The following is a 14,843-nucleotide window of genomic DNA, read 5'->3' as shown; positions in this document are numbered from 1 at the left end:
TTGCATAAAGGTGCAGACGCTACTGCGGCAAGAGAAGCAGATGCATCCACATCCGACTCTGAATTAGGGACAATGAGGGTTATTTACTAAGAGTTCTCAAAAATGTAAATCTGCGCTAAAACCAGAAAAATAAGGCACACATCGACGCAGCTGAGTCATACTTGCCGACTTTAAGGCTGCTCTCTCTGGGAGAAAGCAGCCAGGTCGGCTCAGCAGGGAGGCGGGCAGTGACGTGCGTGCAGATGGGGGCGGGCCAGAGGCAGAATGGGGGCGTGGCAGAGGCGGGACGAGGGCGTGGCTGCGGATCGCGTCATGTAAGCCACCCCGACCCCGCTGTTTAATGCCGTTATTACCGGCATTACACAGCAGGGAACGTGGCTATGATGACGCGATTCAACAAGAATCGCATCATCGCCTGCCTGGACCGCCCACTTTACTCGCTAAGTGGGCGGCTGGGCATGGGGGACCCCTGAAATTGGGAGACTTGCCTGCTCTTCCGGGGGGCCGAGAGGGTCATCCGATTTTCGGGAGCCCCCTGGCCATTCCGGGAGAGTAGGCAAGTACGAGCTGAGTCCAGCTCAGAATCAGGCTCCATGTGGAACCCTATAATGTGCTATTGTTACGTAAGTAATACTTTTTATTTTTTAAATAGATATATTGTCTGGAAAAGGAAATGAAGGAGAATCTGTTTTTGGAGACACATTTGAAGGTAAATAGATAATTGTTGGGGAATGAGTAAAATCTTTCCTTATGTCACATAGAACATATTGACACCAGGTGTAATTCAGAGATGTACATAAATCTGATGGTTTGCGTCCTTGGACGCAGCAGCTGATCAGAGAAGCCGTCAGGAGGTGTCTACTTCATACTTGCCTACCTGACCCTCCCCATGAGGGAGAAAATGCTCTGTTCCTGGACTTTCCTGGTAATGTATGATTGCCATCACCTGTGGTGAAACACCTTTCTTATCAATTAACTAGCTCACCACATGTGATGGCAATCATACATTACCAGGAAAGTCCAGGAACAGAGCATTTTCTCCCTCATGGAGAGAGTCAGGTAGGCAAGTATGGTCTACTTACACAAGACTCCTCCTGCCGCATTAGCATATTATTGCATATGCGCTGCACACAGAGATGTCTGTAGCTACTGTGTATATTAGGCCCACTGCCCTGCAGAATTAATTTCCTCTTCAACTCAATCTCATTCCTCTCTCAAGCACAAACGTTCTATAATAAAACTTACAACTTTTTTACAGATGAAAATTTTGCTTTTTCTCACAATAAGCGGGGAATTCTGGGAATGGCGAATAAGGGGCGACATTCAAATGGTTCCCAATTCTATATCACGCTGCAGGCCACTCCATATATGGATAGAAAGCTTGTGGCATTTGGGTAAGTAAATTCTGTATGGTTTATATATAATGAAAATTTGTTTCCATAGTTTCAGTTGAAATATATATATATAACTCCATTGTTCGGTATACAAAAGAAAAAAATTTAATAGAGAGGAAAAAAATCAGTAAAGCATAGTTTCAATGAGTTCTTTTTATTTTTAGAGACCAATCTTATTGACCCCTTTCTGTCACTCAGACAACTCCTTTGGATGAACATAATATCATGTGTTAATTATTTTTAGTAGCTCTGTATATTCAGTCACTAGGATGACAACCAAACCTTTCTGGAATCTATCTCTGATATCTGTTAATATATATATATTTTTGGAATATATTCCCTTGTTTCATTGCTCTAACTGTAAAGACCTCTATTGACCACTAATGATTAAGCATCTGATACATAGTTGACAACAAGTCACGTTACGTAGCATATCTAGCGTGTTTTGGCACATGCTTTGGAGCTAAGCATAGGTAACTAAGTTGCATCTCCACTTAATGGGTTTTAATGGGTGATAACCCGGTGTAGGCTAAGCCTAAAGAGGACTTGTTGGTGGAACTGTGAGTTGTGCAGTACAGGTTGAGTATCCCATATCCAAATATTCCGAAATACAGACTTTTTTGAGTGAGAGTGAGATAGTGAAACCTTTGTTTTTTGGAGACTCAATATACACAAACTTTGTTTAATACACAAAGTTATTAAAAATATTGTATTAAATGACCTTCAGGCTGTGTGTAGAAGATGTATATGAAACATAAATGAATTGTGTGAATGTACACCCACTTTGTTTAATGCACAAAGTTATTAATAATATTGTATTAAATGACCTTCAGGCTGTGTGTATAAGATGTATATGAAACATAAATGAATTGTGTGAATGTACACCCACTTTGTTTAATGTACAAAGTTATAAAAAATATTGGCTACAATGACCTTCAGGCTGTGTGTATGAGGTGTATATGAAACATAAATGAATTGTGTGTATGTACACAAACTTTGTTTAATGCACAATGTTATAAAAAATACTGGCTAAAATGACCTTCAGGCTGTGTGTATAAGGTGTATATGAAACATAAATGCATTCTGTGCTTAGACTTAGGTCCCATCACCATGATATCTCATTATGCTATGCAATTATTCCAAAATACGGAAAAATCCCATATCCAAAATACCTCTGGTCCCAAGCATTTTGGATAAGGGAGACTCAACCTGTATTGTACATACACATTATTGTGCCTCTTATGAGATGCATCTTCTGTACAAAGGATGGGGCTGGTGCAAGTGTGCACTGATAATGATGAGGGATATGAAATCTAACGTATGGATAGAGGGGAGTCCAGTCACAGAGATGTGTACAACTCAGTGTATAGGAAAATATAGACATTTTGTTCTGTGCATGCAATGAGAGAGCAATTATGGCCAATTTGCATTTAACTGTGTATCAACCCTTATACAATGCATGGGGTAATCTTTTTCACTGAACAGGTTATCATAAACTTTTTCTGTTAGACCAGGGGTTCCAAACTGGGTACTGCGGAGCACTTGCCGGGGTGCCACAGGACAAGATCAAATTATTTATGGTCCATGTAATAGACTAAACTGGTGCTGGTGGCTGCCAATCATAAAAGGACAAACAGAAGTGCAACAATATCCACCACCACATAACTGACCCAAAGGATGACCGATAACTAGAACTTACTTTATTTAATAATTTTTTTATAAATTCTCAATAAGAACCTTTTGGCCTATGAGTGTCATGAAACAAAAACAATGCTGATAAGCTTGTTTCAAAAAGTTTGCGAACCACTGTGTTAACTAGGACAGGATACTTTGTCACACTGTCAAGGTGGTATAGAGAGTGTTTGAGGTTACCATAATAACCTGCCATAACTGACCACACAAACCGGCCAAAACCAACACCAATATGGTGTCTCAGTTGTAGGACAAACACATGGTACTATGTTGGAGTCTGTAAGTATTTCAATATATCTCTTTGCAAGAGCTGTTATCCCCAGCATCATGTAGGATGCTTTGCTTTCACTATTTTGTCCATTTCATCTCAAATCATCTCCCTTAAGTTACAGACTATGCCGGCCGTTCCATGATTTGAAACCTGCCTTCTTGGGGTTTCCCCCTCAAAGTTAGTTTTGACATAGGGGTTCATGTATGCAATGTAAAGAGTGGAGCAGCTACATATTTTATAGTGTACTTGATTAAATGGTTCCTCAAAGCTTATTGGGTGCTATGGGCAACCTGTCTACTTTCCACTTTTTTGATACATTAACCTCATAGCCTGGAGGTATTGTTTTAGGCTGAACCCTTGACTAACTACACATAGGCCAGAAGGTATTGCATGGTGCTGAAATATGCTGTGGAATAGCCCTTTTGGTGCAGGGTGCCAGTCACTCTGTGCACCTTGCCAACCTCCAGATCATGTGTGATAGACGGTGTCACAGAGGGTCTATTTACTTCCAGGAGTGTTTAAGCCAAAAATGTAAAAGGGTGATAGCAGAGATACTGCCAATTCGAAAATGGAAGAATGGTATACTGTAGAAACGAATTGCATATTTTATTATATATATATATATATATATATATATATATATATATATATATATATATACAGGTTGAGTATCCCTTATCCAAAATGCTTGGGACCAGAGGTATTTTGGATATAGGATTTTTCCGTATTTTGGAATAATTGCATACCATAATGAGATATCATGGCAATGGGACCTAAATCTAAGCACAGAATGCATTTATGTTTTATATGCACCTTATACACATAGCCTGAAGGTAATTTTAGCCAATATTTTTTATAACTTTGTGCATTAAACAAAGTGTGTCTACATTCACACAATTCATTTATGTTTCATATACACCTTATATACACAGTCTGAAGGTCATTTAATACAATATTTTTAATAACTGTGTGTATTAAACAAAGTTTGTGTACATTGAGCCATCAGAAAACAAAAGTTTCACTATCTCACTCTCGCTCAAAAAAGTCCGTATTTCGGAATATTCCGTATTTCGGATATTTGGATATGGGATACTCAACCTGTATATATAGTTTTTTTTTTTTTTTTTTATTTATTTATTTATTAACAGTTTCTTATATAGCGCAGCAAATTCCGTTGCGCTTTACAATTTGGAATAACAATAACAAACTGGGTATATATATATATATATATATATTGTGACAAGAACACTGGAATAGTGTTTGAGGGCAGGTATGTTTGTCCCAGGTTCTTGTCTTATATGTTTTAGAAACAGGAAAACTTCCATGAAAATGTTTTGTTTTGTTAGAACCTTTTCAGTTGTTGGAAAAGCTGGATAAGGGCCCTGAGAGAGAGAGGGGGCAAGTTCCAGACATTGGGCCCAGTTCGGGTCTTTGGCCTCACAGAGGGCTAATCAGGGCTTTCAGCTGTGCAAGAGCCTTTTAGGGCTGCTAGCCTGATTAGTGTGTGCAGACTGCCTGAGGAGACTGGAGAATCTCTGAGAGAAACATGCTTCCTTATACAAGTGAGCCATACAGTATTGACTGGAAAACTTTGTGTTTTTGTTTAGAGACAGTTAGGAACGTCTTGTGTTTAGTTAGTGCCCGACAGGCAAGGTATTTTCTTTTTATGTTTGTTTTATTTTCTGCTTAATAAAACTGGTTGTGGCCAGTTGCACCACAAACTGGACTTGTATGATTCCTCAGCTGCTGCTTGCTGCCATTTACCCCAGGAAACGGCACCTTGTTCCCTTACAGTGTTACTATATATATATATATATATATATATATGTTGTCCATAGCAGCCGGCACTCCTACTCATCAGAAACAACAGGTCCCGTGCCAGTGTAATCACATGTATAACTTTTTAAAAATCACGGCACTGGAGACAATTGCAATGAAAACAATACAAGTTTGGTGTTTTCATTGCAATTGTCTCCAGTGCCGTGATTTTTGGAAAGTTTTATATATATATATATATATATATATATATATATATATATATATTGATTATCCCTTATCCAAAATGTTTGGTACCAGAGATATTTTGGATATCGGATTTTTCCGTATTTTGGAATAATTGCATGCCATAATGAGATACCATGGTGATGGGACCCCAGTCTAAGCACAGAATGCATTTATGATTCATATACACTTTATACACACTGCAGGAAGGTGATTTTAGCTAATATTTTAAATAACTTTGTGCATTAAACAAAGTGTGTGTACATTGAGCCATCAGAAAACAAAGGTTTCCCTATCTCACTCTCACTCAAAAAATTCTGTAGTTCGGAATGTTCCGTATTTCAGAATATTTGGATATGGGATACTCAACCTGTATATATTAACCAGTTCCATCGGGTGAGGGGCACTCTCCAAACAATAATTCTTCACGAATGGTTCAGTGATTTTTATTAATAGTCTATCAGGGGGGAGATGGGGAAGGGGTTCCCAGCAGATAACCAGTAGAAAGGTGGATCCACATGTATATTTACCAGTTCCATCGGAAGAGGGGCACTCTCCAAACAACAGTTCTTCATGAATGGTTCATTGATTTTTTCTTAATAGCAAAGGTGGCTTCACAGATGTCGACGTTTCAATTCACACATTGAATCTTTTTCAAGACAAGCCTACTTCCATCAATGAAGACAATAGAACTATATAAAGAAAAAAACAAAAGGAAAGAAGAGAAAAAACACAAGAACTAAGTATCACGGGCCCACAAGTAAACCACTGGTACACCAAAGAAGTGTGTCCCACCAGTGGCGTGCGGTGAGGTCAGTGGCTGGTGAGGCACTACAGCCATAATGTCATCCGAATCCTGCCGATGACCCCTACCGCCGCCGAGCCAATGCCCACTACTGCCCCTGCGCCGATGCCTGCTGCCACCGCCAATGACTTACAAACTCGCCCACCATCAACTGACCCAGCCCTCCGTCACTAATTTGCATCTCAGTCCGATGCCACCAATGCCCGCTGCCTGCCTGCTCATCATACTTGTGATATATTGTACATTTTTATAGAAAAAAATAATAATAATTATTAATTAGTGTTTGGAACTGGGAAGGGAGTGGGAGGAGGACATGAATGCAATTTTGTTGTCCAGGGCTTCCATTAGTCAACTTACGCCGCATAGTAGCGCCACTTACACAAATTACGCCAGGCAGAGCTCCCTTTTACACATTACGGCAGGTAGAGTTCCCTTTTACACATTACGGCAGGTATAGCCTCCTATTACACATTACGGCAGGTAGAGTTCCCTTTTACACATTACGGCAGGTATAGCCTCCTATTACACATTACGGCAGGTAGAGATCCCTTTTTTCAAATTATGCCAGGTACAGCCCCCTATTACACATTACAGCAGGTAGAGCCAGTGGCGGAACTAGCGAGCGGTGGGCCCAGGTGCGACAAAATGCTTTGGACCCCCTTCCCCATCCCATCCAAGTCCACCCCCCTCACCCCTGGAGAGGATATGGTGAGGGAGAACTGCTCAGGGCCAGGGAATTGGACACCTAGCAACAATGCCGTAACTAGACATTTTAGCGCTGTGTGCAAGAAACGGCATCAGAGCCCCCCCTTTATGTAAAACAGGAGCAGTGCGCGCTGCAGGCACGCGCAAAATATATAGGGGCGTGGCTTCGTGGGGAAGGGGTGTGGCCACAAAATTATACCAATTCATAACGGTGCATAGTAGTCTTTATTATTCAAATTACGCCGCACAGTAGCACCACTACACCAGGTAAAGCCCCTTTTACACATTACGGCAGACAGCGTCACCTTTTTACACATTACGGCAGACAGCGTCCCCCTTTTTACACATTACAGCAGACAGCATCCCCTTTTTACACATTACGGCAGACAGCGTGCACTTTTTACACATTACGGCAGACAGCGTCCCCCTTTTTACACATTACAGCAGACAACGTCCACCTTTTTACACATTACGGCGGACAGCGTCCCCTTTTTACACGTTACGGCTGACAACGTCCACCTTTTTGCACGTTACGGCAGACAACGTCCCCCTTTTTACACATTACGGCAGACAGCGTCCATCTTTTTACACATTACGGCGGACAGCGTCCCCTTTTTACACGTTACGACAGACAACGTCCACCTTTTTACACATTACGGCAGACAGCGTCCACCTTTTTACACATTACGGCGGACAGCGTCCCCTTTTTACACGTTACGGCAGACAACGTCCACCTTTTTACACATTACGGCAGACAGCGTCCACCTTTTTACACATTACGGCAGACAGCGTCCACCTTTTTACACATTACGGCGGACAGCGTCCCCTTTTTACACGTTAGGCAGACAACGTCCACCTTTTTACACGTTACGGCAGACAACGTCCACCTTTTTACACATTATGGCAGACAACGTCCCCCTTTTTACACATTACGACAGACAGTGTCCCCCTTTTTTACACATTTTAGCAGACAGCCCTCCTTTTTTGTACACATTACGACAGGTAGAGCACTTTACACCCCCCCTTCCCCCCTCTACCCTTAGGGTGTGGTGTAGTGTAGGTGCAGTGCAGTGTAGTGTAGTGCAGTGTAGTGTAGGTGCAGTGTAGTGTAAGTGTAGTGTAAGTGTAGTGTAGGTGCAGTGTAGTGCAGTGCAGTGTAGTGTAGTGCAGTGCAGTGTAGTGTAGTGTAGTGTCAGCCACTTACTTGATTTCTGCTTCTGGCTGCAGGCTCCTGACACGGCACTCCCTCGGTCTGTACATTGCACTGCAGGTCAAAGGGAGTGGGGGGGGGGGGGGGACGCGCAGGAGCTCAGCAGTGAGCACGGGGGTCCATGAGAGGAGGCAGGCCATTGAGCACAGGGGGGACAGAGCGGGGGGCAGAGGCCGAAAACACGGGGGCTAAGGGAGCGGGGGGAGGGGGCGCGGGAGCGCAGCTGAGTTTGCTGGAGTTTTAAGGGAGGGGGGGGGTGAGACAGCATCCGTGAGGCCACGCCCCTTCACGATAGGCCATGCCCCTTTTCGGCGCCGTCTTCCAGCAATCCGAAAGTTGGGAGGTATGGTTAAGGGGGGAGGCGAGACAGCGCAGCACACAGCGGCTCCCACTGGTCCTGCAAGAGCGGACCGGCGACGGGAGGAGCGGCTGGAAGCAGTGTGGAGACGCAACCACTAGTAATGGGGCCATCTGACTCTGCCCATCCGTTCCAGCCCACCCGCTGCTGCTGTCCAATGATTGACAGGGGTGTGCCTTGATGTGACCTCAAGGCACAGCCCCTGTCAATGAGGCAATTGTGATGGTGCCGCTTTCCATTCAATTTTCAATGGGCTTTTCCAGCCCGTGATTTGGCTCCGCCCCCTGCCCGTCCCCTCTACAGACACTTTATCATTGTCACTGAGAGGCAGCGCTCTCGCTGCCTCCCATAGAGATTTAGCAGCATTGTCAGGTTAAAAATTATTAAAATAATACAAAGTATAATGTGTTATTATCTTTGTATTATTTTAATCATAATGACAGGGGAGGCACTGCCTCCCCTGACTGCACGTCCCTGTGTCCCACGGCCACAGAAAGAGCAATATGTTTAGTCATCTACACAAAGATATACACCACGTGTCACAGTAGCCACGATTAACACTATAATCAAGTGCCACAGATCCAATAGATACTAAATAGTTAAGGGCCAAGTATGAAAAAATACATACATAGTGGGTATCAAGGAGAAGTATAATCAGCATCACAGTGTACACTTACTATATTCAAAATAGGTAGTCAGGTATAAGTTTACAGCGCTACTCATCTGAAGCGCTCATATATCAATATTAAGTCTATAAATGGAAAACAAATGTCAAAACAATTTAATTCATGGAGCCCTTGATGGATCAAAGTACCTGAGCATATATACTTACACTAGGGAGTGAAGTCCTGCAGGCATCCCAAATCAGACAATGGATTAAACAAGTGTAACTGTAACACAAATCATATAGACCATATCAATTAAATGAACAGGATAGATGAATATAACTCAGACTGACTAGCATACAAGTGTTACTTACAAAAGTCAACTGGGCAACAGGAGCAAATGTGTCCGCATGTGAGTTGAAACCGAATTGCACACAACTGAACTGCCAGACCAGAACTATATAGAAAATAACCGGAAGTGATGTCATAAAATATATCACACTACAAATAGTCAAATTCCCATGCTAATTTCAAACCCCAGTGATAACCACTCCGGGCGCATACAAACACCATCAGCAGAATGGAAACAATCTACAATACAAGGCCCAAAAGGCACACAAGCAGCGAGAACTCGCCGCCAGATACCGCTGGCAGAAGTCGCCCGCTTTCCACAAACGCTGCAGGTGAAAGTAACATGCATTCCACATGAACTTCCGCCCGGGGGCGCGAACATGGCCCGCTGGATGGTACGTCAGCGCTGTGACAGTCTTTAACACCCGGGGAGCCCCCAAAACAAGCTCTAATACAATAATACTCAAATGTCACAAATAGACATTTAGACCAGAACAACATGCTCCCATAGTGACAACTAGGTTTACAAGGAGCACATGAGATCCAAAGAACAATCAAAATAAAATAAATAAATAAATAAATAAAACAACTACTGATTATCTAAATCGGGTGACCAAATGTCAAGGTTGGCACAAGGATACAAGGAAACATATAGGAAAGAGCTCGTTGATATATCTACATAAAAATGAATTGAATAATGAACAAAATAAATATATAAAATAAGGAACACAATATAACTCATGTTAAACAGATGAGAAACATATCCAGTTTACATCAGGCTATTTATATAAAAAAAAAATGGCCCATATTCAAATGAATTAGGTGATGGAAAATCTATTCAAGCAGTCGTGTCCACCGGAATATATAAAATTACATATAACTAAACATGAAATACTAGCAAAAGGGGATAAACAAATTAGATAAAAATGTTTAAATGGTTGTATTCATTAAAACCCCGCGGGGCAACCATATCTAATGTAGAGATACAGTAACTTTCATGCTTTTTAAGACTCAAGAATCTATCTCTTGGCTAGAGGGTTGTCTTTTGTTCCGACCTTTCACCATCAGAAGTTTAAAGGGATCGTGGACCAATATAAATGTGGCCGTAAACTTCGATCAACAGTTGAATAAAGAAATAATACGACCATTTAGGAAGGCCTCTAAACTTGATCTAGTATCCAACAATTTCAGTATCAAGACCTTTTTGCGAATGGTTAGAAAGGAGGTCCGCACGTATGCCCCTCTTCGACTTTTTGATAACTTGTCCCAGGATGAGAGATCAGCCTTGAATAAATTAAAGAATAATAAATCCCTGGTGATACGCCCTGCAGACAAGGGTGGGACTGTTGTCGTACAGGACTGGACTGACTATGATGCTGAAATTTGTTGCCAACTCTCTGACGAGAATACCTATCTGAGAGTTGACACAAATCCTATTCCATCTATTAAAACTAGGATTGATGTGAGTCAATGTGTTAATCATGGCTACTGTGACACGTGGTGTATATCTTTGTGTAGATGACTGAACATATTGCTCTTTCTGTGGCCGTGGGACACACTTCTTTGGTGTACCAGTGGTTTACTTGTGGGCCCATGAGACTTAGTTCTTGTGTTTTTTCTCTTCTTTCCTTTTGTTTTTTTCTTTATATATTTCTATTGTCTTTGTTGATGGAAGTAGGCTTGTCTTGAATAAGATTCAATGTGTGAATTGAAACGTCTGTGAAGCCACCTTTGCTATTAAGAAAAATCAATGAACCATTCGTGAAGAACTGATGTTTGGAGAGTGTCCCTCTTCCGATGGATCTGGTTAATATACATGTGGATCCACCTTTCTACTGGTTATCTGCTGGGAACCCCCCCCCCGATAGATTATATTTGACGGGTGCAGGATGTACGTGGAGATAGATAGATATTTATTTATTTTATTATTTTTACAGACAACTGGTTGAAGGTAGCGAGGTGCTTCAGAAAATGGAAGATATCCCAACTTACAATGAAAGACCAAAACTGGACTGCACCGTTGTAGATTGTGGCCTTTTCACACCTTGACAGCAATATGAGTATAATTAATGGCTGTACTACGACTCCTCAAACACTTTGCCTGTGGCAAAAAAAAATTCACTATTTTTCTTTTTCGACAACTTTTTTTTTCAACCAATTCAATTATCCCCGGATTTTTTGCCTGAAAAAGTTTCTATTTTCGGGCAAAAACATATAGTATGCGGGGACAATTGAGTATCAACAGGAGATTACTTACCCTGCTGTAAATTACTGCGGCCAATTGAATTCCCCCTTCAGTCTGGTAAACTAATATGGCACTTTTACTAACATTACATTTAAGTGCAACATTTGCACCAAACCGTAGCAACCGATCCAACACTTCCTCTCATTGTCTAACTTGCACTAGACAGATAAAACAAATTGTCGTTTGCTGTGGTTCACTGGGAATTTGAATATTAAATAAATCCATGTATTTTGCAGTGTTTACCATTAATTGCAGGAATATTGTAATCACACAGAAATGTGCTAGATAAGAAAACAGTCACATCAGATCTGCTCAGTGGTGCTCGGACGAAAAAAGGAAGTACAATATATAATGAAGGCCTAAAAGACAACAGACAGCATGCATTGGAGAAGGAGGAAGATGAAATGATTGTTGGGAAAACTCATTTGAACTTTTTTGTCCTAGATAAATGTTAGCGTGTCTTGTCAACACTACTTGCATGTTCTACAGTAATATTCACTGTATTATTTCATTACAGTTTGGTAATAGAATAATATAAACTAGCTGACGTGACCGGTCTCAAAGGTTTGTTGGACAGAACATTGTACCCCACTTCATCCCCTTAGGAGCCGATATGATCGAAAGTTTAATTACTAAAGGTTCATTAAAGCATTAGAAGTGCCTTAAGTATTTTTTTCGGTTCAGATATGTATTATTTCTCTTACGTCCTAGAGGATGCTGGGGACTCCGTAAGAACCATGGAGTATAGACGGGCTCCGCAGGAGACATGGGCACTATAAAGAACTTTAGATGGGTGTGCACTGGCTCCTTCCTCTATGCCCCTCCTCCTACAGGGGAGCTCTCCAGAGTTTCTCTGAAAAAGACTTTTGTTAGGTTTTTTATTTTCAGGGAGCACTGCTGGCAACAGGCTCCCTACATCGTGGGACTGAGGGGAGAGAAGCCGACCTACTTAAATGGTAGGCTCTGCTTCTTAGGCTACTGGACATCATTAGCTCCAGAGGGTCGGAACGCAGGTCTCACCCTCGCCGTTCGTCCCGGAGCCGCGCCGCTGTCCCCCTCACAGAGCCAGAAGATAGAAGCCGGGTGAGTATCAGAAGAAAGAAGAATTCAAAGGCGGCTGAAGACTTCAGATCTTCTCTGAGGTAACGCGCAGCGGTAGTGCTGCGCGCCATTGCTCCCACACGCACACACACACAGCGGGCACTGAAGGGTGCAAGGCGCAGGGGGGGGGCGCCCTGGGCAGCAATATTAAACCTCTTGGGACTGGCTAAAGTATATAGATATACTGGGGAGGCAGTATATAAAATAATCCCCCGCCAGTATTGTGAATTTGAGCGGGACCGAAGCCCGCCGCTGAGGGGGCGGGGCTTGATCCTCCAGCACTAACCAGCGCAATTTTCTCCACAACACACTGCAGAGAAGCTGGCTCCCCGGACTCTCCCCTGCTGAACACGGTGACAGAGGGCAAAAAAGAGGGGGGGGGGGGGCACATTTAATTGGTGCAGTGAGTGTATATACATATATTTGTATAAAAGCGCTGTTTAACTGGGAATTCTGTTTCCAGAGTCAGGTGGCGCTGGGGGTGTGCTGGCATACTCTCTCTCTGTCTCTCCAAAGGGCCTTAGTGGGGAATTGTCTTCATATAAATATATCCCTGAGTGTGTGGGGGTGTCAGTACGTGTGTGTCGGCATGTCTGAGGCGGAAGGCTCATCTAAGGAGGGGGTGGAGCAAATGATTGTGGTGTCGCCGTCGGCAACGCCGACACCGGATTGGTTGGACATGTGGAATGTTTTAAATGCAAATGTGTCTTTATTACATAGGAGGTTGGACAAAGCAGAGTCCAGGGATAGAACAGGGAGTCAATCCATGGCTTTGACTGTGTCACAGGGCCCTTCAGGGTCTCAGAAAGGTCCCCTGTCCCAGGTAGCAGACACTGATACCGACACGGATTCTGACTCCAGTGTCGACTACGATGATGCGAGGTTACACCCAAGGGTGGCCAAAAGTATTCATTATATGATTTTTGCAATAAAGGATGTTTTACATATCACAGATGACCCCTCTGTCCCTGAGACGAGGGTACACATGTTTAAGGAAAAGAAACCTGAGGTAACCTTTCCCCCATCTCATGAGCTGAACGCGTTATTTGAAAAGGCTTGGGAAACTCCAGACAAGAAACTGCAGATTCCCAAAAGAATTCTTATGGCGTATCCTTTCCCTGCGCAGGACAGGTTACGGTGGAAATCCTCGCGTTAACGCGCTTGTCCAAAAAGGTGACACTACCGTCTCCAGACACGGCAGCCCTCAAGGATCCTGCTGATCGCAGACAGGAAACTACCTTAAAATCAATTTATACACATACGGGTGCTTTGCTCAGACCGGCAATAGCATCGGCTTGGGTTTGTAGTGCGGTAGCAGCTTGGACAGATACCTTGTCAGCTGACATTGATACCCTAGATAGGGATACCATTTTATTGACCTTAGGTCATATTAAAGACGGAGTCTTATATATGAGAGACGCTCAGAGAGACGTTGGGCTACTAGGTTCAAGAGCCAATGCCATGGCGATTTCTGCTAGGCGAGCCCTGTGGACCCGCCAATGGACGGGTGATGCCGACTCAAAGAAGCATATGGAAGTTTTACCTTACAAAGGTGAGGATTTATTTGGGGAAGGTCTCGCGGACCTGGTTTCCACAGCTACCGCGGGTAAATCTACTTTTTTACCTTATGTTTCCCCACAGCAACAGAAAACGTTGCAATATCAGATGCAGTCCTTTCGGTCGCATAAGTCCAGAAGAGGTCGGGGCTCTTCCTTCCTCGCCAGGGGTAAGGGTAGAGGGAAAAAACTTCCGGCCACGGCTAGTTCCCAGGAGCAGAAGTCCTCCCCGGCTTCTACTAAATCCACGCATGACGCTGGGGCTCCACTGAGGGAGTCTGCGCCGGTGGGGGCACGTCTTCGACTCTTCAGCCACGTCTGGGTTCAGTCAGACATGGATCCTTGGGCAATGGAAATTGTATCCCAGGGTTACAAGCTGGAATTCGATGACGTGCCTCCTCGCCGGTTTTTCAAATCGGCTTTACCAGCTTCTTCCCCAGAAAGGGAGATAGTTTTAGCTGCAATTAAAAAATTGTGTCAACAACAAGTGGTTGTCGAGGTTCCCCGGGTTCAACAGGGAAAAGGGTACTATTCAACCCTATTTGTGGT

At 43.1% G+C, this 14,843-nt stretch overlaps 1 protein-coding gene across 3 annotated transcripts in view; it reads left to right on the top strand.

Moving 5' to 3' along the window:
• The window catches only part of PPIL6 (peptidylprolyl isomerase like 6), an 89,351-nt gene extending 77,045 nt beyond the window's left edge, over positions 1 to 12,306 (top strand). For 2 of the 3 annotated variants that reach the window (XM_063917105.1, XM_063917104.1), the window contains 3 exons: positions 653 to 709; positions 1,259 to 1,394; positions 11,330 to 12,306. In XM_063917105.1, coding sequence (XP_063773175.1) covers positions 653 to 709; positions 1,259 to 1,394; positions 11,330 to 11,441 — 305 coding nt within the window. In that variant the 3' untranslated portion in view covers positions 11,442 to 12,306. Of the gene's footprint in view, positions 1 to 652; positions 710 to 1,258; positions 1,395 to 4,703; positions 4,920 to 11,329 lie in introns of all 3 variants that reach the window. The other variant, XR_010176038.1, reaches the window with a different exon arrangement.
• The last annotated feature ends 2,537 nt before the right edge of the window (positions 12,307 to 14,843 follow it).

Source organism: Pseudophryne corroboree, chromosome 4, assembly GCF_028390025.1.
Source record: "Pseudophryne corroboree isolate aPseCor3 chromosome 4, aPseCor3.hap2, whole genome shotgun sequence".
NCBI classification, from domain to species: domain Eukaryota; kingdom Metazoa; phylum Chordata; class Amphibia; order Anura; family Myobatrachidae; genus Pseudophryne; species Pseudophryne corroboree.
Note: the sequence above shows the minus strand (reverse complement) of the source record. Positions and strands in the feature narration are given on the sequence as shown.